The following is a 25682-nucleotide window of genomic DNA, read 5'->3' on the forward strand; positions in this document are numbered from 1 at the left end:
TCTCTTCTCTCTCTATCTCTCAGTCTCGTACACTTGCACGCACAGTGTCCATTCACTTTGTTTGTGATCATAGCATTCTCTCATTAAGAACGGAAGGCTTTACCTTCCATAAGAACAAAAGGAACCTTGAGCACAGTTCGGAGCACTCATCTTGAGCAAAGCGCAAACATTTATTCCGTTGCACCTAACACCACTCCCTTGTACTTTGAGTTGCAAATCAATACAAAAAGAAATACCGAGAGGGGTGTCAGTCTTGGGGCTAATATCTCTAGGCACAGAACTCCGCCGGGCCAATGTCGAATCAATTGTGAACTATGGACTGTTTTGAAGTGAATTCTTGTGGTGTCGCGGTAGAATCTCGACTTGGAGTGTCCAAGTCTGTTACATCTAGGGGTTGATCAAGAGCCAGCTCACCCTGAGAAGTCAATCAGATGTGATAGCCATGATGGCCAGTCTCTGCAAGCCAAACACCTATGTCCCATGCTGCACAACAATCAGGTGTTCAGAGTGAAGATGAAAAAACACCCACCAACCCCAATGAGAGGGTAAAACAATTTGTCACTTAATGTAGCCATGCCAGCCAAGATGAATAGCAGTATCAATCTTGCTTTTAATCAGCTTTGACTATGCGTAAACACCCTACTTGATAATTATCACAGAGTTATTATATCATTTCATAAACCACAGAAAGCTCAAATAAGAAACCCAAAGGGTTCAAATCAGCACTAGTATGCTTACAAACAAGGGGCCCTACTGTCACAAACGGGAGCGCATAACAATATAAAATACATTCAGATAAATAGGATTTATCACTTATTGCTGAAGCCAGAGGATATAGAGAGAAATAGATAGAGAGAGAGAGAGATAGAGAGTGAGAGGATCGACACAGTACTGGGGACCAGAAGATGGGCTAGTCCCCCCCTTAAAGAGAATCCTCTATTAGGGAGAATCTTTTTACAACAGTGTGACATGAAACGTTTCGGGGTTTCGTGCGTTTCGGGGTTTCGAGGTTTCTGAAACATTTCGTTTCGGAGCTCAGAGAAAGCGAAACAGAGGTTTCGTTTTACATGTATGTACTTATCATTATACATTGAATATACATACAAATTCACCTGTCAAAACATGTAAAATACCAAAATCTAGATATGAGACTTAAGTCACGAGTGAACAAGGTAAGAGCTGAAATTGAAATACGTAGCCAAGCCAAAACCATGATAAATTACAACGGCAAAACAAATAACAATGTCTAAACTCATGTTCTCATAACAAGAATCATGACTCAAATCACACAAGCAGTTCCTAATACATGATCTTAATCTTGAGTCTTGACCAAAAGACCAATAATACATGAGTTAAGTTTTAGCCATACTACATCAAATGCCCAAATATCAATAAGAAACTAGGTAGAGTCCTCCTCATAAGGCTTTGTAATGGGTTTAAAAATCCTAAAACACCCGTTTTGGATTAGCAGGTCAAAAGGGGAGAAAAAAAAAACATCGTCTTATTTCGCCCGTTTCGCCCGTTTCGCCGAAACGTTTCGGCCGTTTCGCCGTTTCGGAGTTTCGGAGGGCCGAAACGCGTTTTTATGTCACAATGTTTTACAAGCACAAGAACCGGAGAAAACCCCTCCATTCTAATTCTCTGATTTGATGGTCGTTCCTTCCCGTAAGGGAAATCCCAGAGACGAGCTCTCAATCCTTTTTCTGTCTGTACTCGGAGTCAAGACTCCGCAGACAATTTCCAAATTTCGTTCCCGGAATTCCCAAGCGTAGGCCAAAACCTTCTCGCTTCTCCTTCGCGATGAAGTACGTGCAAACACACACGCAAACACGCAACAACAATTTGTATGGCGAATCCACAATAGATACCTATCGCTCTTGCGCGGGAAAAGCGACTTCCGTGCTTCGTAGTCTCGCGATCTCTTGCGTTATCTGGCGGCAGAGTCTTCTCTTACTGAAGTTGGTAACTCCCTTTCAGTGAGGGCATGTGGTGCTTTTATAGCTCCTTGGCCATGGTACGAATAGCTGCTAGCGTAGAGATTGCGGCCGGGTTTTTTTTTTTTTTTTTTTTTTTGCGCTGCTCTACCCGAAATAGGGAGAGAGAATTTGCTGGCTGGTTTTGTTGTTTTATTTTCTAAGCGGCTATCCACTTATTAAGTGGGCGGCCGGCATATTTTAAAATTAGTCTGAACCTGCCCAAAAACTCAATAAAACCTTATAAGTTTAAAACAATGCTTTTCACAACACTTCATAGATTCCTCGCGGGAAAGCGTTTGCTCTTCCCGGAAAACTCGTTCAAATTTTCCGTGTTTTAAGAAAAGCTTCTCAGAACCCAGCTTTATTCTTGTGCTTGCGTCTTTACGCGTATTCCTCTTTCCAGTTCGGATTTCCTCTCGACTATGGATATCCCCTTTTCGATGCACCCGTCACCCACCTGGTGACGCATCAGGAATACCCATCACCTAGTCCTTTCCTACTGAACTTACGGTACAATCCCCTTCACGATGCTCTATGTCAACCGTCCTATGACGCATCAGAGATGTCCGTTCCCAGATGGTCGGATACTTCTTACTAATGTTCCCTGTCACCCATCCGTTGTGACACATCAGAAGTACCCGTTCTTGGTGGCCTTACAGATATTCCCATTCACAATGCTCCCGTCATTGCTTTGAATGACGCACTAGGGATACTCTGTACTTAGATGTCTCCAGTGAGAAAAACCCTCTCACTTAAAATTCCAATAATTCATTTAGAATTAGTTTTCCTTGGTGTTCCAAGCGAGAAAACCCTCACTTATAAATCCAATAATTTATTTAGAATTAAATAATTCATTTAGAATTATTTTTCTGGCAGATAAAGCCAATTGAGCAACATCCCTCTCACTTATAAACAGTTGTCCTCAACTGTAGAGGTCCAATTGAACTGCCGAAGAGAAACCGGAAAAATTCAAAATCTTGCTCAATGGTGAGTTGAACAAGTCCTTTCTCAAAAGAGGACTTAAAAATTAAAGTAAACAGAAATTCAAAAATTCAATAATTCAATGCTTATCTTACCCGTTCATATCCTTCCTCTAGTACCACGAGGATATCCTTCACCAATCATCAAACTTACGAGCCATGTAAGAACTCGTCATTCGCGTCTTTCCAATAGATCGGAAGTTTTCTCATCCAAGAATCTGTTGACTCAATTCCACCTTCTCAATTCCAAGAAGAATAATCCTCCCAGAAATCAATCTAGGTCTATGTCCTTGCGCATAACCTTGTGAAGGGGATCGGAGAGCACCACAGACGGAGAGTGAGAGAGAGAGAAGGAGACACGACACACAATGTGGGTGGGGAGACTCAAAGAGTGAGCAGCCCCCTATACACTTATGCTATGTATAAGGTATACAAGTCAGTGGGCGCCCAGACTCTGGGCGGCCGGGCAAGACACAGACGCCTATACCCCAACAACCTCCCACTTAAAGGCGACTGTGCCTTTAAGCAAGAGAACCTAGTCTAAAGACTACAAAAGGCGAGAGAAAACCGCTCTCAACCGATGCCCACTGGCTGGCTGTGATCGTGTGCATCCGGCTGTCCTGCTCCCGTGTAAGTCCATACACCACCAGACGTACCGCACACGTACTGCAAGTATGTACGCAATACCTGCATATCTCCCTCGTGCACTATGCCATCATCAGTCAACAAACGACTGACAACCCCAACTGCAAATGCTCCCACTACAGCTGCGATATCCGGTCTCAAGATCAGCATCTCATACATGAGACCACCGAATGCCGATGCAATGCTAGCGGGCCCTGCTAGCTCTACAGAGCATGCATCAACATATATATCCTTGGCAATAGGCATCTCTGACTGACAAGGCGTGTCAGCCACATGCATCTCCTGACTGTCCACAAAAGACGCATCAACCTGTCGTGCAACCTCAGAGCAAACCAGCTGCTCTAGGTGTCTGTTGGAAGACATATCCTGCACAACTATATCCCCATACTCACTGTCGAGCATAGAAAGGAATGACTGCATAGTCGCTGACATCTCAGTCTCCTCTGCAATCATCCACTGCAAACATGACCACTCAATCTGCTGTGACTCACTAGAGCTCTCATGCTCTAACTCCGTATGCATAGACTCTTGCACAACGTCCTCCTGTCGTGACTCACTAGAGCAAGACCGCTCTACCTGTCTATCCTGCATAGAAGTATCTCGCACAACTGAGTCTCTGCTTTGCTCAGTCACTAGCAAAGCATGCATGTCTGACTCTGTCACCTCTCTGTGTGACTGCTCAAGTCGTGCCCCAACTGTGTGCACAACGAGCTCACTACTCTGTACTCTATGCAAAGTACCCTGCAACCCGTGAGCAAAAGAGACTCGCCTGCTCTCTCGCTGTCTACCTGGCTGCATGATCACAGAGGCAACACCGTCTCTCCCGTGATCCACATGCAATGGGTAACCTGTACCACTCCTGGCACCTCTCGCAATCACTAGCGAACCCAAATGCATCACAAAATCTCGCTCTCGTAGCGAAATCTGACATCCACAATCTCTAAGCTGACCAATCGAGATCAAACTCACTGTCAAATCTGGTACATAGCGCACATGTCGTAACAAGTAAGATGCACCACTCGGTAATGACAGTCTCACATCTCCTGCACCTGCTATCGCATGCACCGATCCATCGGTCAAACGTACACTACCAAGCATCCCGCTAGAATAGCTACAAAACCATGCACGATGCGGCGTGACATGAAACATAGCATCTGCGTCTAGCAACCACTGCGAAGGGAGTGCACTATCCACATGTATAGCATCTCGTACATAGCTCGAGGTAAAAGTGGCATCCCCGCCACTAGTATACTCCGACACTACATCTGCCTCAACTGTCAAAGCAACTGAGTCCATGGCATCACTACATACATCTCTGAGAATGCCATGTCTCCTACGATGTTCGCATACGACGAAAACAACGCCGTCTAACGTGGCCAGAATGACCACAATACCAACATGTCACCTGTCGGCGTGCTCGTGAATGTACATGTCTCACACGAGTCCGTGATGACTCAGATCTATCATACATATCATGTAATCTGCGCCAAAGTGCTCTCGAAGTAGTCTCATACATAACAAGAGCATATACAGATTCTACAAGGTGCAAAGAGAGTGTAGATAGTGCCATCTCCTCTAGCTCCTGCCACTGATCGTCAGACATGTTTGAAGGTCTACCTACATCACCACTCAATGGTCGATGCAATCCTCGCTGTGTCAATGCATCAAGCATACACTCTCTCCATGCCGCAAAGTCTGACCCATCAAACACGCGCATCTGTGAGAGGTCACAATCTGATCGATCACCTGTCTCTGCCATGAGCACAAGTAGCAAGCTAGATAGCAAAACCACCTCACCAACAACACTTGGAAACTGTCTACAAATATGGCCAGAAACACAATGTAAAACCTGTGAGACACACTCCAAAATAGAGCTCCCGCAATGTCAATACAAGCCTCGCATGCTCTAGTATCACACTACAATTTGTGAGCTAATCACCAAGCCCACACTGTGCGGTATCGATGCATACATACGCACAAATCTCCCACCTGCAGAGAACACCGCACGCAAATGCTGAGTGCAACCTGCAATCTCTACCTAGATCGCATAAATGATACGCATAAAACTCCTGGGAAAATTTCGCCAGAGTTTCGACGCACAATGGCTATCAACACAAAATAACCATTGTCCTGCAAGCTCAATACAATGAGCAATCAATGCGCATCAAACTACACTCAACATACATGCATAAGCTCTGCAAAACTATGGCAAACAATGCTCGAGATCACAAGACTCTCCCACCCTAGAGCAAACCACTATCTCAAGCAAAGAAAGATACAAAAACACAAAACTGTGTCCAAACTGACAAAACCTGTCAAAGTGAGTAAACACTCGATCACAAACTATGGCAAGAATCTGGGAAAAATTTGACAGAATTTCCCCTGAAAACTGAGCAAAAACTCAAGTACAATCTCTACCATAAACCATAACACTACTCAATGCCAATGAGTAGAAATGCCAAAATGGCTCCACATTTTCACATACAATGGCAATCCGCACTCAACGTACATCAACGGAGTGACCGCGTATAAGCAAGCGCCAAAAGATTTGCAATCCGGAAACTTGATCAATGCGAAAACAATGCTCTCAAGAGAGCTCACCGCCACTTGAAAGTGCTCGCCAAAATGCATGTATAATGGGCATCAACCATGCGCCATAACCATATGCAAACCATCCGCAAAGACCATGAATCCAAGCACAAAATCACTGCCAAAGTATTCTGTGAAAACCAGTGAAAGAAGCTCCACCTGTGTGCTCTAAAAACTTGCGTCTCTCAAGAGACCGCTTCGGTGGTGTGTAAACGCCTCCGTACTTCGTTGCCCAAGTCTACCAAAAACCCTCAAACCACAAGCTTAACACAAGCTGCAATTGCATCTTCAGCTCAGAATTTATGCACTCAATTTCAAGCATCTCGCGTGCTTCCAAAAGTGCATCAAACTCGCACACAATGCGTCAACAGAAAATATGGAATTTCTGTATACAGTCAGTCTGAGCTGAATATCAGCAAAACGGTGAGGAATTTGCAAAAAGTTTCTTCTGCAAAGTTGTAGACCACGTCGAAACGGATGGGCATGGGAGACAGAATTCTCAGATCTGCATTCTACAAGGAGAAAAACGAATCTGAAAACTGTGCTGCTGCGCACACAATTTTAGGGCATCACCTTCACTTACACACAATCTTCCACACTCCTTTCTGAGCTTCCACAAGAGCATACATCACTCTCAACTGAGCTCACAAGCTCCCATTGCATTCTCACAGCAAGTCTTCTGCTTTCTTAATCTCTCTACCGACGAGAGAGAGCGAGCTAACGCCTCGAAGCTCTCAAAGCCGTCGTGCTCTCCGCGGTCACCATAGCTCTGATACCAATTGAAGGGGATCGGGGAGCACCACAGACGGAGAGTGAGAGAGAGAGAAGGAGACACGACACACAATGTGGGTGGGGAGACTCAAAGAGTGAGCAGCCCCCTATACACTTATGCTATGTATAAGGTATACAAGTCAGTGGGCACCCAGACTCTGGGCGGCCGGGCAAGGCATAGACGCCTATACCCCAACACCTTGCGCTATTAGTCGTGAGGATATTAAACCTCTTATGTCCTCCCGCATAGGGCATGTCGAGAGCATTAAGCTCGTGAATCTTCCTGTGGCAGACAAAGTGTGTCATCTTACCAAAGTAAGTTCTTATTCCGGGCCTTTGCTTTGGGTAGGCCAATTGTTCTAATCCAAAGTTTCCTTATCCGAGACTCTGTTAACTTGATTCCGTCTTCTCAAATTCGAGAAGAATAATCTTCCTAGAAATCAATCTAGGTATTTGTCCTTGCGCATAATCCTGCGCTATTAGTCCAGAGGGTATTAAACCTCTTGTGTCCTTCCACATAAGGAATGCCCAAGTCATAGAGCATTAAGCTCGTTGTCTTTCTTTCACAATTTGTGATCACCTTAAAGAAGGTTCTTATTCCGGGCCGTCGCTCAACGTAGGCGGACGGTTACAATCCGAAGATTCCTTGTGCACGGTGGCACTTCCTTCCAATCTTTTCCTCCTTGCGAGCATCAATGACGCCTTGAAAAATCCCAGGCAGATAGGATTCTAGCCATAGCATTTTCTGAACATACGTTCAAACCCGGTTCACAATAGAACAAACCCTCTTTGATTCTCAGGGATGTTCTCCCATATGTAATTCTTACCATTTTGAAACGGTTGGTGAACTATATTCTTACGAACATAATAGTTCGAATTTATTCCAGCAGCGTGTAAATGCTACTTGACCTGCTCATGGAGAAACATATACCGCAACCAAACGTTGCTACTGTAATGGTAAAAGCACATAGCGTACTCAATGATCAACGACCATCAGAAAACCTCTTCTCCGTAGAGAAACTCAAATTCCTTCTACCGGGCACATCTCAAATAGAGTTTCTCGTGTCGGAATATCCTTGCGCGCAAAAAGGCGCTCAAGAGAGTATAACAAACTCGTCCAGTTCTTTGGCATAGGTCTGCATCTTCGTGTGTTATCCATGTACTCAAAAGTATACATAATTCTTAAGTTGTGTTTCGGTGAACCTGGGAAATTACCTTCCCTTCGTAAGATCCTTAGAGCGAAGACGCTCAACTTGACGATCCCTTGGCCTGATCTTAGAGCAAAACCCGCTCATCAAATAATCTAGGATTTTAATCCTTGGATTCCTCAAGCACAGGCCGTAGTCGTCACTTGTTCCTTCCCTCATAAAGAGAGTGTTCATTCACTTGTGCGAAAAGCACTACCATATCTTCCCTTACTGGGTAGGGGGTGTGGGCTTAAAGAGTATTCAAGCTTAATGAAAGCTTTTCTTTGCTGGAAAGCTCAGAATGGTTCCTTCATAATTTCCTACCCGCAATAGTAGGTAATCTGTTCGAGAATTACCGAATACCAGATCAATAGTTGACCTTCCGGCTAGTTAAGCAAACCAATTCATCTCAGAAAACAATGTTTATGAAGGAACCATTCTGAGATTTCCAGCATAGAAAAGCTTTCATTAAGCTTGAATACTCTTTGAGCCCACACTCCCTACCTAGTAAGGAAAGATATGGTAGTCGTCGCTTGTTCCTTCCCTCATAAAGAGAGTGTTCATTCACTTGTGCGAAAAGCACTACCATATCTTCCCTTACTGGGTAGGGGGTGTAGGCTTAAAGAGTATTCAAGCTTAATGAAAGCTTTTCTTTGCTGGAAAGCTCAGATTCCAGAATGGTTCCTTCATAATTTCCTACCCGTAGTAGCAGGTAATCTGTTCGAGAATTACCGAATACCAGATCAATAGTTGACCTTCCGGCTAGTTAAGCAAACCAATTCATCTCAGAAAACAATGTTTCAATTTGATCCTGCTCTCATAAACACTCGAAAGTGAGTAGTCCCGGTTAGACATAACCATACCTCGTGCAAAAGAGAAAACAAGCACAATGCACTTTATGATTTCCGCAAAAATGTAACTTTGATCGAAAACCTGCCCTCTCACTTAAAGTTCGAGGGTCTCCTATTCAAGAACTCAGGAGTTAGATTGAATTCCCTTACTCCAAACTTTCTGTGTTCAATGGTTCCCGTCCCACTACAAGGATTGGATTCTCTGTACACTTTCCGCTTTTATTGCTGACTCTACCATCTGCTGCAAAGTATCTTGCAGATAGGTTTATAAAATTCGAGCAAAAGTCCTTTGTTAAATTTGTTCATCTTTTGTTCCTCAGAGAGGATCAAGAATGGATCTACCTTGGCAAGAGTGAACCACTACTTCCTTGGACTCGCTCATAATTCTATTGGGCAAACCGAACCCAATCTTCTTGGATGCCTTCCTCAAAAGCGTAGAGGAAAAAAATTTGTCGGAAAATTCAGCCTTGAATTGAATCCAAGTCTTGTTGTAAGTTCCTTGCAGAGCTTTGGTATATCACCGAGTACTTGCAATCCCCTTGAGGTGTTTGGTCACAATACCTCACCTTCGACGCTTCTCAGAAATTGCCGGTTGCAAAGGCAACTTCAAACTGTCGAATGAAAGCAGAAGCTTTCAGGACATCTTCCCTTCCGTCAAAAGTATCAAACTTGACCGGAGTGTTCTGAGGTCTAAAGACCTTCATATCCTTCCCGGAATGACTGGATTTCTTGGCTATGGTTTGGATTGATGTTCATGGATATTTTCTAGATTCTGAAGGATCTCGAGCATTCCACTCCTTGGATTCTCTAGGTTCTTGAGCATTATGCTCTTGTCGCCTTCTCAGAGAATCCCAAGTCTTGTGTCGACTTCTTACAGAGAGAAAAAAATTTCCCAACTCTGCAAGCTTTTCCTGCAGGGCTTAGGGTTCCGCCTGCTTGCTTCTCTCTTGGCTTGTCATGGCTTCTTCCCATATCTTCCCAGAGTCGTCCTCCTTCACAGAAAAAGAGAGGAGACCATGCTCTGATACCATTGTCACAAACTGGAGCACATAACAATATAAAATACATTCGGATAAATAGGATTTATCACTTATTGCTGAAGCCAGAGGATATAGAGAGAAATAGATAGAGAGAGAGATAGAGAGTGAGAAGATCGACACAGTACTGGGGACCAGAAGATAGGTTGGTCCCCCCCCTTCAAGAGAATCCTTTATTAGGGAGAATCTTTTTACTATGCCTACGCTCTACCTCCTTGTGTGAGAATCCCTCTTTAGGAGCTTTTATTGAGCTCCTAGCTATGGCAAAGCAAGCTTACACCCTTACACACACATGCGCGCGCACGAAGCTACCGCCACTCCCCTTCTCGTGGACCCGTAAGTGTGCTGCCTATCTACATGGTAAACTTTCATTTTTAATGACACGTGGCCCTCTTGACTCTTATCATGAATAAGAGGCGGCTCTAACCTTAGGCCACGACCCCTAAGCTCCGAGTGCAAGCATGGCGTTTGCCCAGCTATACGATGTCACATTCCTTCCCCCTTAAGAAGAACTTTCGTCCTCAAAAATTTCATTGGAAGGAGTAATCCTAAAGTTAGGGAACCCTTTTTGGAGAGTGCTTACTCGCTCTCATGTTGAATTCTCTTCAGCACAATCTTTCCACTTAACTAATCACTCTTTATAAATTGTATTTTTAGTTCTTTTTCCTCTAGTGCTTAGTATTTTTTCCGGTTCCTGTGGAAGAGATTGAGTACTACGAGTTCCACTGTTTGGCCATCTTGAATAAGATTGTCAGATTGACCCAAGCTCCTTTTAAGTCTGTTGGCGTGGAATATTGGATGTATGCCGCTTGTCTCTTATAATTGGAGTTTGTAAGCCATATCTCCAACTTTCTTTAGTATTGTGAAAGGTCCACACTACCTTGGTGATAATTTTGGATGTGGTCCTGTCTTCATGGTTTCAGACTTTTCAGGCACTTTCAAATAGACTTGCTTCCCTTCCTGAAGGTAAGAGGCCTCCTATGCAGATCAATATATATCTTTACTCTATTTTGAGCCTTTTTAATATTGTCTTTAGCAAGTTTAAGCATTTCATTCATATCTTCTAAATAGTCTTTAGCTACTGAACCTTTTTCTTTTGCAATCCTATTGCATAAGGAGCCCTAGGCTGAAACCCATACATTAATATAAATGGACTATATCCAGTAGAAGAGTGCTTGGCGCTATTATATGCAAACTCTATTATAAGTAAGTACTCTTCCCAATTAATTTGCCATTTGCTTACATATGCTCATAGCATATCTTCTAGGATTTGATTAACCCGTTCAGTTTGACCATCCGATTGAGGATGCTCAATTGTGCTCATGCCTAGTTTAGTGTCCAACCTCTTAAAGACAGCTCTCCAAACATGGCTATTAAACTTTCTGTCTCTATAAGACACAATGTCTGTTGATAAACCATATAGTCGATAGAGATTTTCTACAAATAATCTGGCCAATTTCAGGAGTTTTAAAATCAAATCTAGTTGCAATAAACCTGGCCATTTTGGTTAATCTATCCACTTATACCCAGACAGAGTCGTGCGCCCTCTGTGTTCTAGGTAATCCCTTTATATAATCCATGGAGATACTCTCCCATTTCGCTAAAGGAAGATGGACGTACTCCCATCTTAAGCCTTTCAGACTTATTGATCTGGCATTATTACATTTAGCCACATATTCTAGGACGTCCTTATACATTCCAAACCAATAAAATTGCCTCTTAACAAGACTATGAGTCTTCTTTACACCTCGGTGTCCCATACTTAGACTAGCATGACACTCATAGAGTACGTGGCACCTAATCTTTTCATCTTTTGGGACACATAATCTACCTTTGTAGAGTAAATAGCCATCATCTGACATCTATGACAAAATTCTTCTACTTAAATCCTTCTAAAGCACCCATCGATGCTTCATTCTCATTGGAACCCTTTGTTCTGGATCCCCTTTCTGAATGGTTTCCCATATTTTGAAATATGCACGATCAATCTGACATTTCCCTCTTAATGATTCAAGCACATCACTATTGAATCGAGTAAAACTCAATTCATTTATCAAAGGCATCCTGCTAAGGGAATCTGCTACCACATTAAATTTCACTTTGCGATACCTAAGCTCATAATCGAACTCTTGTAAGCCCATCTTGCTTAACTACCTTTCAATTTTGTTTAATGCATGAATAATAGCATACAACTCCTCTCATATACTGAGTAATTTTGTTGTGCATGGTCTAACTTTTCACTTTCAAATGCTATTGGTCGACCCTCGAGTTAGAACCACACCTACAGCAAAATTCCTAGCATTTGTCTCAACCACAAAAGGTTTATTGGGATCCACTATGTACAAAATTGGAGCTATAGCTATTGCTACTGTAATGGGATGGGCACCACGTGCCAACGGAAAAGAACAGACTAAACAACTTTAAGCACTTTAAGATAACACTGAACTGAAAGAGATGCACAACACACGAGACACGGAGTGGCGGAGTTCCACCCCAAGAGAGCACTGGCACCCCTTTTGGTATTTCTTTATATTGCTTGAACTCAGTACAATGCCGATACTCCATCCTTTGCACCTCCACGAGGGAGCGTGCCAGAGAATGAGCTCTTGGCTCATATTTAAAGGCCCTTGGTCCTTCAAAAGCAGTTAACATGAAAAGCATATAGCTTTTAGTCTTGACAAGTCCAGACTCAAAAGCTTGAGAGTCGAGACTGGAGTGGGTAGAGCTTCAGCCTTGGCCCTTGAAAGCTTGTGTGCATTGTGAAGGTAAGGGGTGGGGGGAGTGCATTTAATAAGGGGGAGGCTCACAAGATAAAACACCCAAATCTGAAAATATGCACATTCCAAGCCGGTCCGGGACGTTCCAAGCCTGTTGTTCCAGTATCGCATGCCTGTCCAGAACGGCTAGCCATTCCAAGCCATGAGCACTACCCGGAACGCTGTTCCGGCATTCCTTGGCCATGAGATGGCGTTCCCCGGTAACATTGATCCTATCAACAAGCCAAACATGCTAAAGAGACATTCACAAGAGACCTCCAAAATTAAGACAACTATACAGAAGTTAAATGTAACATGGTAACTATATTGAAGGTGAAAACATGTGTCATAGCATTAATTTAAGGCAATCAAATAAAAGAGATGTGTGATTATTAAAGACCTCTTTTGCTAAAAGCACTTGCCGGTGCAGCTCGACATTTTCCTGCATCAGTCTTTCATTTTTCTGCAAGAGCAACTCAGTCTGCCTCATGTGGTAGCCCAACTCCTTAGCTAGTTGATCGTTGACAGCAATGGTTTTCTTTGTTTTCTGTCACAAGCATACAAGTGAATGAAATGGGAACCAAGTTCCAGTCTTTGGAACACTTGCGATTGTCAAGAATCTCCGAAAGACGAATTGTATACATTTAGAGCAAAATAAAGCAGCAAAACAAATGATCAGAAAACAATAAATCCTGAAACTAGCCTGTAAAAGCACCGTTTTCCGGTTCTACAGCAAAGCTACTTTAAAATCCTAGTATCAGAATATTTATTGTAAGTTTTAGGAAGTAAAAAGAATTCTACATTACCAATCAATACAAATATTGCCCTCCTTTTTAGAACCACGTTGCAAACTTACTTCGGGTAAAGCCTAGGCAGTTTAAATGCTTCAAAATGCTTTTCAATGCTCTGTGAAACATGTAGGAACTATTTTTCGGATTGTATGTAGGGCTATGAAACATGTACCAGAAGCACTTTATGCATAGGCACCATTATAGCACTACAATTAAAAACAAAAACACTTACTACACAACGATTTGAAAAGGTATTAGAGCAATACAGCATCTAACTGTTCATCCATGTGTTGCAACATTTGCATCTTGGTCTCCTCAATACGGGCTAGCATCTCTTTTCTAAGCCTTTGCTTTTCTTGAAGGGCTGACCTTTCCGTGTCGCTAATAGCATCTTGATGCTCTTTTTTCTCTCTTTCTAGTTGCTCCTTCAAACTGGGTACAAGAGTGACCTTTTAATTTACTCAAAAGTGATTGCTCTCAACTAAGACACAAATGATATTATGAACATAAGGAATATAAGCCTAGAGATAGCATCCTTGCCTAACAGAAATAATATTATTCATTTCTTGTTGGCATCTAGTGTTCCCTACTTTTTGTGCAGACTCAAAGCCTTGAAACTTTGAAACTTTAGGTTTCAAGGTTTTGTGCAGAACTTTGAAATCTTGTAACTCAAACCAGACATGGCATGCTATTGTTAAAAGCTCTAGTGTTAGAAGCTCATTGGCCACAACAAATGCTTAATTGAATGACCCCTGATAATGAGCTTGCTGCCTATGTCAGTCCCCCATCCCCTCTTGCTCTTTCAACCCCTCATCGCATGCCCTGTTTGCAAGGTTGCCTACACCAGTGCCAAATATAGCTCCAATGTAACAATTTGCTGACGTGGTCGACACACAAGCAATAGAAGCCAGAACCAAAATCTGGGTAGTGCAATTTGTGCCATAGATCAGGGACTGTACGGATGGTGATGTGGCAGCAGCATACACATACAAGCACACCAATATTTAACCACAGCCACACAGAGATGACATGGCACTACTGATTTGGCTGATTTTTATGCTGAGGGTTGCTTTCTGGCCCAGTTAATTAATCCAGACGATTTTAAGCGCTTTCTAGTACTGATTTTAATAAAGATTAAATTTTTGAGTTGCTTTTGGGGCCAAAGTGCCTAACATTTGAGGACACTGCCAGTTGTAACCAGATTGAAAGTGTGGTCACATATAACAGTTGTAAACTCTCTTGATTAATGAATAGAGAAATACGGCAGGGAGTGCTCGACTTGACCATTGAAGATATGTGAAACTGAGCGTTATATCTGCTTCACCTCTTATGTCCTGACCAATTTCTAGTCTACCCTTGGCTGAGCACGGAAAATCTCAAGTGTAAAGACAAGACTTTCTTGTCTAAGATAGAGAGGTGCTGCAATGCATTCATAATGTCATTGCAAATGGATCTATAAAGGGTGGAACTTGTTATAAAAAGAGAATCGACTTGAGGGACAATACTCTCTGGAGCATTCAAGATATGCTACTGTGTGTGATATCTGCTTCACCTCCTATGTCCTGACCTACCTCTAGTCTACCCTTGGCTGAGCACCAAAAATCTCAAGCATAAAGACAAGACTTTCTTGTCTAGACTCTAACATAGAGAGGTGCTGCAATGCATTCATACTGTCATTGCAAATGGATCTACAAAGGGTGGAACGCTTTTGGAGTCTTGTCATGAAAAGAAAACCAGATAGCTTGAAGCATTTACGAAATTCATGTCATCTTTAGTAATTTGCTGCATGAAACGAAAGAAAAGAGCCTTTAGACCCTATGGAGAAATGAGAGCTTTTATGTTTTTTCTTTTGCGAGACACCAGAGGGCCCACAAGGGGAGGTGCGTATCCCTGCCAAATATTAGCCATGTTCCTATTGTTTAAATACTTCTTCGTGAAGGATACAAGCTGCCGCAACTCACCTTACAATTTCCTGTTCTATTGCTGCCTTCTGTTCCCTGAATTCATCAATATCACGCAGTTGCACTTCTGCATTTGCCAATTGAAGCCGTAAATCTTCAGAGACAAATTTATGAGTATTCTTTAACTCATGCATATCTTTGGTGAAATTTTCTATCGCCTTCATATTTTCAGCCTTGAGATCGTTGAAGGCTTCCTCCAGCTGATAAACTTTTGATTGCTTGTTCTTGAGTTCACTGTGAAAAAAAAACCAAGAGTTTTTCAGGTCTGTTTCTCGAAGCATCTTCAGTTCTCAGACTTTATAGATGCTCTAATACGAGGGGCTCCAAGTACCTGCTAAGGCAAGCAATGACATCTTGAAGCTTTTCCTTCATCTCATTGTTAGTTGCCTGCTGCTTCTCCATATCATTTGCAAGTAACTGAGACCGCTTCTCAAGCCTTGAAATTTTATCTACAAGTGTCTCAATTTCCAGATCCTTCTCAAGTAGCAAGCTTTGAACATCACCATCATTGTCGTCCTTGCTGTCCCCTTCTTTCCTTTTAGGTGGCATATCTTTTTTCTTGTAGCACTATTGCAACAAAATTGAGCTTTCCACTCAACCTGAATTTAGGAGAACAGTTCAGTGTAAATACTTGCAACAGAAGGCATCAAATGCATTACTGCACAAATACTAAAGCCAACTTACTTGTCCAAAATGGCTCCAAAAACTGAATAAGGTGGTACGCTCATGCTCCTTGGTCATACAAGACCTTCCTTGTATCATACTTTGTGGCAAGAATTGTCATATCTGCCTCAAGTGTTGTGGGTTGCCTCCGTCCTATACAAGAACAGCAAGACTAGCAAATACAATACAAAAAGGTCCCAAGGGCCAATACTCTATACCTAAATAACATATTCGATGATGTCTAGCTGGCGATACACCCAGCTCCAAACCACAGACGAGTGACTCTGATACATGGGGGGTGTTGAGGCTCAACTTTGTTGTAAGGTGCAGCGGAATGAATGTTGTATTTTCTCAAGATTAGTGATCCTTATTGCTCAAGGTTCCTTTTAGTTCTTAGGGAAAGAGAGAGCTTTCCGTCTTATGGAGTGTTGTGATCACGAACAAAGTGAGTGGATATTGTGTGTGCAAGTGAATGAGACTGAGAGAAGGAGAGAGAAGAGATACGACACCGAGAGGTTGTAAATCCCTCCTCCGAAGGCCCCACTCTCGTCGGCGAGAGTGGTCTACTTTGATTGCACAAAGGTGTACAATGCGAATGCAATGGACTGATGCAATGGAACTATGCCAATGACGACGACAGTGGTGACGACGACGACTCAATGGCTGAAATTTGGGATCTTCTAATTGCTGAATTTCGGGACTGTTTCGGTGGCTGAAAATGACTGTTTTGGCTGCGTTTTTATGGCTGAAAATGGGGGAGCATCTGTAACCCGCTAACCGCTTATGCTCGTTTGAAGCAAAGTCGACTACTTCTTTGAATGTCTCGATTAGCTAGTGATACCTCTCAAATTTGATGTGAGAATTGCCTCCATGTTGTGGCTTGAGAGGAGGAGGTTTAGCACGCACCACCACTGTTAGGGCAACAAGGTGCTAGACACCGTTTTGAGATGCTAGGTTAACTACTGCTACCTTTTAGCTTCATCTTTGCCACCTAGCAAAACCTCCATAATGTTTTGAAATGTTGTGTGCTTAGCTAATGGCCACCGTATTCATAGGTAGCACATGCCTCTAGTGTTCCCTCTATCACCACTTGCTTACACTGCCTAGCAACGTTTTGAAACGCGTTGCGCAAGGACATACAGGCTTTGCTGCAATCGCAAAGGCCTTGAGTGAAGGAGTACGAGCGGAAGTGCGACGCGAGAGAGAGTGCGAGAAGAAGAGCATGACGATATGGTGAACTCGCTCTACTGTAATGTGTAGAGCATAGTGAGTTCTTATTAGGTTTTACAAAAGAATATGTGTACATACCTGGCGGCCCGCCCACTTACCTGGGCGGCCACATTGGGCTTTATACCCCAACAACCTCCCTTCTGGCTGCTGCATGTAAATTTCCACATCTAAATCACCATGCAAGAACGCTGTCTTGACATCCATTTGGTGCAACACCAAATCTAATATGGCAACCAATGCAAGAAAGCATCTCAATGTAGTCATCTTGACCACCGGAGAGAAGACTTCATCAAAGTCAATGCCTTGTTCTTGCTTAAAGCCCTTGGCAACAAGCCTTGCTTTGTACTTTGGCTGACTATCATGAGCGGTGATCTTATACCTGTAAACCCATTTACAAGGTAGAGCCTTTTAGCCCTGTGGTAATTTAACTAGCTTCCATGTCTGGTTTTTATGCAGAGCTGTCATCTTTGACTACATGGCCAATTGCCAATTCCTGGAGTCCTTCATTTGCACTGCTTCCTTGTAACATGAAGGCTCATTGCAATCAGTCAACATGACATAGTTCATAGATGGAACAAACCTATCAGGAGGTCGCGTGATACGTCCAGATCTACGCACAATAGGTGGCTCAGGCTCAGCCACAACCTGTGGTTCCACTCTATCCTGTCCTTGCTCCTCTTAATCCCTAACATTTTGTCTTGCACGTGCAAGTCCATCTTCTTGGAAGACAACTCTTCTAATCTCCTCAACCCTCTCTGGTTTAGAATGATATTTGGCTTCATTAAAGTGAACATCATTGCTGCTGATAACCTTTTTGGATTCGGGATCCCAAAGTCTGTACCCCATCTCACCTGAATTACCATAGCCTAGAAAGATGCACTTTCTACTCTTTGGCTCAAGTTTGTTCCTAAATTCCTTTGGAACATGAGTATATGCCTCATAGCTTAAGACTCTGAGATGCTTGTATGAGGGCATTTTGCCTGACTATTCCATCTCTAACACTGAATCCTTCTGCAAAACCTTGCTAGGAGATCTATTTATAAGATGAGCAGCTGTTGATACAGCTTCAGCCCAAAACCCATTTGGCAGCTGTGCATTAGACAACATACTTCTGACCTTCTCTTGTATGGTCCTATTGATCCTCTCAGCAACACCATTTTGAGGAGGATTGTAAGGAGCAGTAAGTTCACGTTTTATACCTTTTGAATCACAAAAGTCCTGAAAGGCCTTTGAAACATACTCTCCACCTTGTCAGTGCGTAAGCATTTAAGCTTCTTGCCACTCAGATTCTCCATAAGTGTCACAAACATTTTGAAAACACTAAACGCTTTATCCTTGTGCTTGAGAAAGTAAACCCATACTTTCCTCGAGTAATCATCTATAAATGTCATAAAGTAAGAAGCTCCCCCTAGAGATAGGTTAGGCATAGGTCCACACAAATCACTATGAACAAGTGCCAACTGTGTATCTCTTCTACTGCTTCTATGCTTATGTGGCTGCTCTGTTTGCTTACCATACAAACAATGTTCACAGAATTCAAAATCATTAAATGAAAAGCCAGGCAAATAACCAGAACGAGACAAGATTTCCATTCCCTTCTTGGACATATGTCCTAACCGGCTATGCCACAAAGAAACGTTCGGCTGCTCGGTTACATTGCTTACATTTTTAGAGACATTTGATACATAAATCATGTAAAGTCCTCCAGACTTTACTCCATGTGCTACTGTCATCGAACCCTTGGATATCTTCCACATGTTTTGTCCAAAAGTGGTGCCGTAGCCAGCATCATCAAGTAAACCTGTGCTGATCAAGCTCTTTGTAATTGCGGGAACATGTCTCACATTATTCGGCGTGAAAGAAGAGCCATTCTGAAACTTCAATTGAACATCTCCAACACCTAAGATCTCACATGTCTGCCCATTGCCTAGCCAAACATGATCTTTGGTGGTCACATAAGAGGTAAACCACTCCTTGTTTGGAGACACATGAAGTGATGTCCCTGAGTCTATAATCCAGTCACTCAGTGCATTTCCATCAGATGCTATAAGAAGAGCTGAGTCCATTGTATTCTTCAAGAAGTAGATGTCTCCTGACACTAGACTGTCATCCTCTGCAACAGTGTTTGTCACATTTATTTCTTGAATCTTCACTGAGGACTTGTTCTTCTCACCATGGCCTTCAGCTTTCTCTTTGCCTTTTTTTGCTTTCCATTCTCTGCAGTCTCTTTTCATGTGACCCTTCTTGCCACAATGGTAGCATTCTATGTCACTCTTGCCTTTAGCACTGCGGGACTTGCTACGAGATTGATTCCTCTTTCCACCTTTGTACTTTTCTTTGGTCCTTCCCCTGACAACTAAGGCTGTTCCTTTGCCTTTGTCCATTGTCTTTCTATAGGTTTCTTCAGTAAGCAGACTTCCTTCTACACCTGCTATGTTCAAACCATCTGGAGGTGCAGAATTACTCAAAGCTGTGCGAAAAGTGTCCCAACTTTCCGGCAATGTGATCAACAGGAACATAGCTCTAACAGGTTCATCAAACTTGACACCTTGAGCTGACAACTGACTATAGATGGTGTTGAATTCATTCAGATGATTGGACATAGGTGTCCCTTCTTTCATCTTTAAGTCAACAAGCTTCTTAAGCCAGTATACCTGTGAAGCTGCACTCTGCTTCTCATAAAGATCACTCAGCTTTATCCATGCTTCATAAGCTGACATCTCGTCTGCTACATTGAAGTAAACGCTTTCTGCCAAAGTCAGCATAATGGTAGAAAGTGCCAATTCATCCATTTCGCTCCATTCATCTTCGTCCATATCTTGTGGTTTTATCCCCTTTAGCTTCATAGGTTTTATCTGCTTCTTTTGTACCAACACGTGCCAAATATGCTTCTTGATATTGTAAAGAGCAGTGTCCTGTGATCCAGCCATAGCTACGCTTCACAGTAGTTTACTTTCCTGGGAAAAATTCGGCAGAGTTTCCCCTGTAAACTGACCTCTGAACCAATATCAACCTGTCAAATGAACCAAGAAAGCTTCAGATTCTGCAAAAATTTTGGCAGAGTCTCCTTTGTAAAATGGCTTTGGTGTACTAAAAAACAGACCAAAAAACAGCTCAAAAAACACTGTCTCTCTGACACTGTAGGCTGCGGGTAAACCTGTCCTGCACCTGTATTGTCTCTCACTGTCCTGTCACTGTCCTGTAAGCATAGACTGCGACAATGCCTCAATGGCAGTAAAGCAAAGATGCAATCCCAAATGTCTAACTCACAGTCAATACATCCTAGCTGCCTATCTAAGGGTGCTCGAGGGATCGCTCCAAGACCTGTATCACCGAAAGGATCTCAACATTCGAGAATCCCCCAGCTCAATAAAACCTCACTCGACCCTCAACAAAGGCTACAGTAAATCTGACAATACATAGACTTCCCACAAAATCATACATCCACAAATTTCCCACTATATGCTGTAACTGCTGCGGCGGTTGTTTGCTGCGTGACTCACAGCCAGCAAACCCTCAACAGACATACATCATCTCTGACAATACATCCCATGTGGAAGTACCTGCAATGTCAGGATGAAATCTGGAATATCAAGCAGCAAACACAAGCTACCTGATGAACTAGTGGATGTCGCCTACTACAGTGTGTGTGTAGATGCGCCCGTGTCGTATGTGACACGCCTCCAAGAACTGTGAGCCGTCCTTCGATGTGTAGACAACCACAAATCAACACTCTGGGAGTGCCGATATCCTCAGCACCTGCAGTCGTAGGCCGAAACCCCAAATTTGCAGAGTCGGATCTGCACCCGCGGCTGAGACCACGTTGTTGAAAATGGCCTGCGTAGAACTTTGTCGAAGCCGAATGGTGGACGAGATGACCTCAGAATGAAATTCTGAGAACACCAAGTCCTTTGGATTCTCCCACAAGATTTGGGGCCTTGTCTTCGCTTGTCGAATCTCACTCCAAGCTGAGCAGGTGACTCTAGCTACCTGCAAATGCTGCCCCGAGCCTCGATCTGAGCTCTGATACCAGTTGAAGGAGTACGAGCGGAAGTGCGACGCGAGAGAGAGTGCGAGAAGAAGAGCACGACGATATGGTGAACTCGCTCTACTGTAATGTGTAGAGCATAGTGAGTTCTTATTAGGTTTTACAAAAGAATATGTGTACATACCTGGCGGCCCGCCCACTTACCTGGGCGACCACATTGGGCTTTATACCCCAACATTGAGCATTTCATACGTTGTGTGTAAAGAGCTCTCTGCCGCCGAGGAGATGAAGGGGACAACGCAACGTTTCAATATGCTCCCCAAACCCCCCATGTGGGCTTTTTTGATACCATGTTAGGTTGCAAGGTTATGGAGGATGGTGTTGGGTAAGAGCCATGCCAAGGGGGAGATGGCAAGGGAGCAGTGAAGAGCAACTAGAGAGAGAAGAGTCAACAAGCAAAAAAATAACCACACTCTATTTTGATTATTGAAATCCAATTATATATATAGAATTGGAGGAACTAGACCATCCACCCCTTTTACCGTGTGAGTCTCTAGAGTAAAAGAGTGATCTGCATTAGTTTTTGATTGAGTAGCTTCCCATGGGCTAGACCAAACAGGGCTTGGACCCAACACTTTCTCATCATTCTCTCTACGGTTGGGTGGAGACCCTGAGCCCCATCCCTCTTGCGGTTTTGAGCATCCGTAGTTGATGTGCTTAGCCGATGTGCTAACATACATAATAAATATGCACCCAAGCTCTCCACAATTGCTTTCTAGAACTGCATGGACTAAAAAAGCACCATGTAGATGCTACAAGTTGAGCGCTTTTTGTTTTTGGCAAAGGGTATGCTAAATTATGGGCTCTTTTCTCCTTTGGAACTTAAGGTGCACTATTTGGATACATAAATGAAAAATAGGCAAACTTTTTGTATGAAGTGAGGTCCATAAGTGGCTTTGTTTCAAGTCTCGATAAAGGAGCAAGAAGTTTGAGTAGCAACATAGAACCCAATAAACAAGACTCTATGTAGGGGGGTGTTTTTGTTGTGGACATACTACGGAGTTATAGGTGATAAAGAGGCAAAAAAAAGTGCGCTCTCTCTCTCTCTCTCTCTCTCTCTCTCTCATTCTCTCATATGTTACACAACAACATTGTATTGTGAGTTAAGTATACTCATATATCTGGGATGGGGTGGATAACTTCATCTAGATATGAGCTAGCTACATAACTCTGTCAATTAAAAAACTAGGTGCAATGTTCTTATTTTCAAACATGATTATCATGGGCTTATCCCTAGCTATATGCATGATAATTGGCTACAGTTTCTAACTTTGCAACTATGAATTCCATAAACCCCACTTCATTAATGTCTTGTGTCCCAATATAAATACAAGGGGAGATATAGAACCCCGCTTCATTAATGTCTTGTGTCCCAGTAGGCCCTACCAATTTTGCTTTCGGGTTGATTCGAGGGAATCTTAAGAGATGTTAGTGTGGCTTTGAGGGAAACAGGGAGGGGAATAGCACGTGGAGAGAGAGAGGGACATGCCAGTTGTGATCGTGAATGGGGAGAGATTTTTTTCGAATGTGGGCGGCGCCATTGGAAAGTGCAATTGATGTGTGTGAACCGTCGCAAAGCAACAAATAGATGATTGTCGAGATGAGATGCGATGCAAATTTTTACACGAGATCTGCACAAACAAGGGTTGCAAAGAGGGTTATGGTAGGAGATGCACACTGGTAGGTGGAGTTGTTTAGGAAGAAGGAGAAGAAGAAGACATTTTTAACGTTGTAGGAGGGAATCATGTGAGGCGAAAAGGTTCTTCAGAAGCAGCAGGCGACGAACATGAAACAATTGGGTTGAAATGCGAAGGCCCACCATGTGACACAATTAGAAGGATAAATGGTACCTGTGGAGGGCGGAATCAACGGCCAACAAAGCACAGTAAGATAGGGGTTTTCCTGTGGACGTAGCCCACATTGGGTTAACCACGTATATCGTGTACACACACACTCTCTCTCTCTCTACTCTATAATATCTTGTGTGTGTAAATCATCTCTCTCCAGTAAGTAATCTACTCAATTATCTACTTAGCTACGTCATATTTCCTAACATCTCTCTCTCTCTCTCTCTCTCTCTCTCTCTCTCTCTCTCTCTCTCGCGTTTCTCTATAGCCGAAGATGCACCAATTGTCGAGATGATGATAGAAAGCTGTCGTGTGAGAGTAGAGAATCATGTAGGCGATGGTGATAACGTGAGGAGCATCTCACTCAGGAGGGCATGCTTAACCGGGTTGGATGTGCGAGAACTGGGGCTCCAAGCCTTTTCCTATTGAATTTCCAAAATTATGGCGGATCTTGAAGGGAAACTAATTGAGTTTTGTGGTTCTAGACCTAGTATAAATACAAGGGAGATATAGAAGGTTCCCATGATTTTTGAAATACCTATCACAACAATGGCATTTTTGCAAAGTGTTCAAGTTTCCCACAGTTTAGTATGGTCCATGACTCGTGCTTGCTTTGTTGATTCCATGTTAATCTATAGAGCATCATTAAAGATTTCGTTTAGGCTTACAAGGGATTTGCGGAGGCTATCCCTTGTAAATTAAACTCAATTTATTGAACGACGAGTTCTATCATGATTCTATTGGTACACTGTGTGTATCATGAATGCACACAGTATCTGCTCGAAACAAATTCTTGAGTTTTGGTGTGAACTCAACCTAAGTGTCTAGGGTGGATTTTTGGCGAGCACCCTTGCCCTTCAAATTTCCAGGACTTTATGATTTTGTGGCATTTTAGCATATTTTTTGAAGGGTAGCTAGGCTACATTTTTGTCAGTAAAAAATTTGAGAAAAACACCTCATAAACATATAAAATACCTCGAGAAAAGCAACCCTGCGAGTGTCAATGACCAAATGAGTTTTTCACATGTAAGAAATGAGTAAAACACCTCAAAAACATGTAAAATGACCGGAGAAAAGCAAGCATGAGAGATTCTGTGACCAAATGAGTTTTTCACCCATAAAAGCGAGCAAAACACCTCAAAAATGCGTGAAATGCTTGGAGAAAAGAAGTTTGTCACCCGTAAAAAACGAGCAAAACACCGTAAAATGCCCGAAGAAAAGCAACCCTCTGAGTGTTCATGACCAAATGAGCTTTATGATGTTGCTGTTGGTAGATAGTGTGTATCATGAATGAAGACCCTTTCCTATTAGATTCTAAAGCTAACAATTAAAACGTTGCAATTAAGAAATGAAACCATCATGTGAGAAATAAGAAACTTGGCTATAAAAGTATTTTACAAAGTTTATTTATCATGATTAAACACAATTGATGTATTGTTCTATGGAAAAGCATAAGATTCTAAAGCTATACTATAGAGACAGCCAACTTGGCTATGAGCTTAGGCTTAGGCTTGAAGTGACTTAGGGAGCACAGCAAACGCTCAAAGGAACGGGGGGTGAGGGGTCGGGGTCGGGGTCGGGGTCGGAAGGGAGGAATGAGTGAGGGGGTACAATGGCGATCGAGACCTTCAACCTGCAAGTCGCCTGCAAAGACGACAGAGAAAGAGAGGGAGAGAGGGAGGAGATGTATAGCGTGAGAGAGGTGGTGGAGAGGCTGTGCAGGCTGCTGAGAAGGGTCGTGAGGCAGGTTGAGGCTGGAGTGGAATTAGGCGGCGCTTGGACGGCGCTTCGGCGGGCGGTGTGGATGGAGGCGCTGCTGCCCTTGTGCTTGACCAGGCTGCGCCTCCTGATGATGAGGAGGCAGCTCCAGCCCAAGCAGCTCCCGCTCTACCGCACCCGCTCCGCTCCCTCCGCCTACCTTTGGTCCCTCTCTCGCCCGCCACCCCCGTTTTCTTTCAATACACCTCCCCTTCCTACTTAGCAACTTCCTTCACTATTATTCTACCCCCTATTTCTTTGGCCCCCTAAAGACGGAGCTCTAGCCTTGCATTGCCTCCATATGCTAAAACCCTACTAGATTGGGTCTTGCTAACGTATCTCTACTTCTTATAGCTACACAACTTTCATGTGATTCCGCAACGTAGAAAATACTTTCATTTTGGCAAGCGAATGTTTTCCATGATCATTATTGGCCAGCAAATACCTTCGATGACTATATCCAAGGTCCCTCTTGGTAACAGATTTTGTTCAAAACTCATCAGATAGATCCTTGGTCTCTTGGAATTTTTCTATGATTTAAAAAATTCAAGATGTGAGCTCAAATGTGGTAGATTGGTTATCCCAAGTCCCT

General features: G+C 43.1%; 1 protein-coding gene and 1 pseudogene across 1 annotated transcript in view; both read right to left on the reverse strand.

Annotated features, from left to right (window-relative positions):
- The window catches only part of LOC147450081 (uncharacterized), a 53564-nt gene extending 37429 nt beyond the window's left edge, over nt 1-16135 (reverse strand). The window contains exons 1-4 of the mRNA XM_086519412.1: nt 15876-16135; nt 15545-15778; nt 13850-14015; nt 13193-13339 (exon numbers count right to left, since the gene is read on the reverse strand). Of these exons, the coding sequence (XP_086375538.1) occupies nt 13193-13339; nt 13850-14015; nt 15545-15778; nt 15876-16093 (765 nt within the window). The 5' untranslated portion in view covers nt 16094-16135. The remainder of the gene's footprint in view (nt 1-13192; nt 13340-13849; nt 14016-15544; nt 15779-15875) is intronic.
- Nucleotides 10539-11177, reverse strand: LOC147450083 (uncharacterized; annotated as a pseudogene).
- Nucleotides 16136-25682: the final 9547 nt, after the last annotated feature.

Source organism: Adiantum capillus-veneris, chromosome 9 (assembly GCF_014529385.1).
Source record: "Adiantum capillus-veneris isolate H3 chromosome 9, ASM1452938v2, whole genome shotgun sequence".
NCBI classification, from domain to species: domain Eukaryota; kingdom Viridiplantae; phylum Streptophyta; class Polypodiopsida; order Polypodiales; family Pteridaceae; genus Adiantum; species Adiantum capillus-veneris.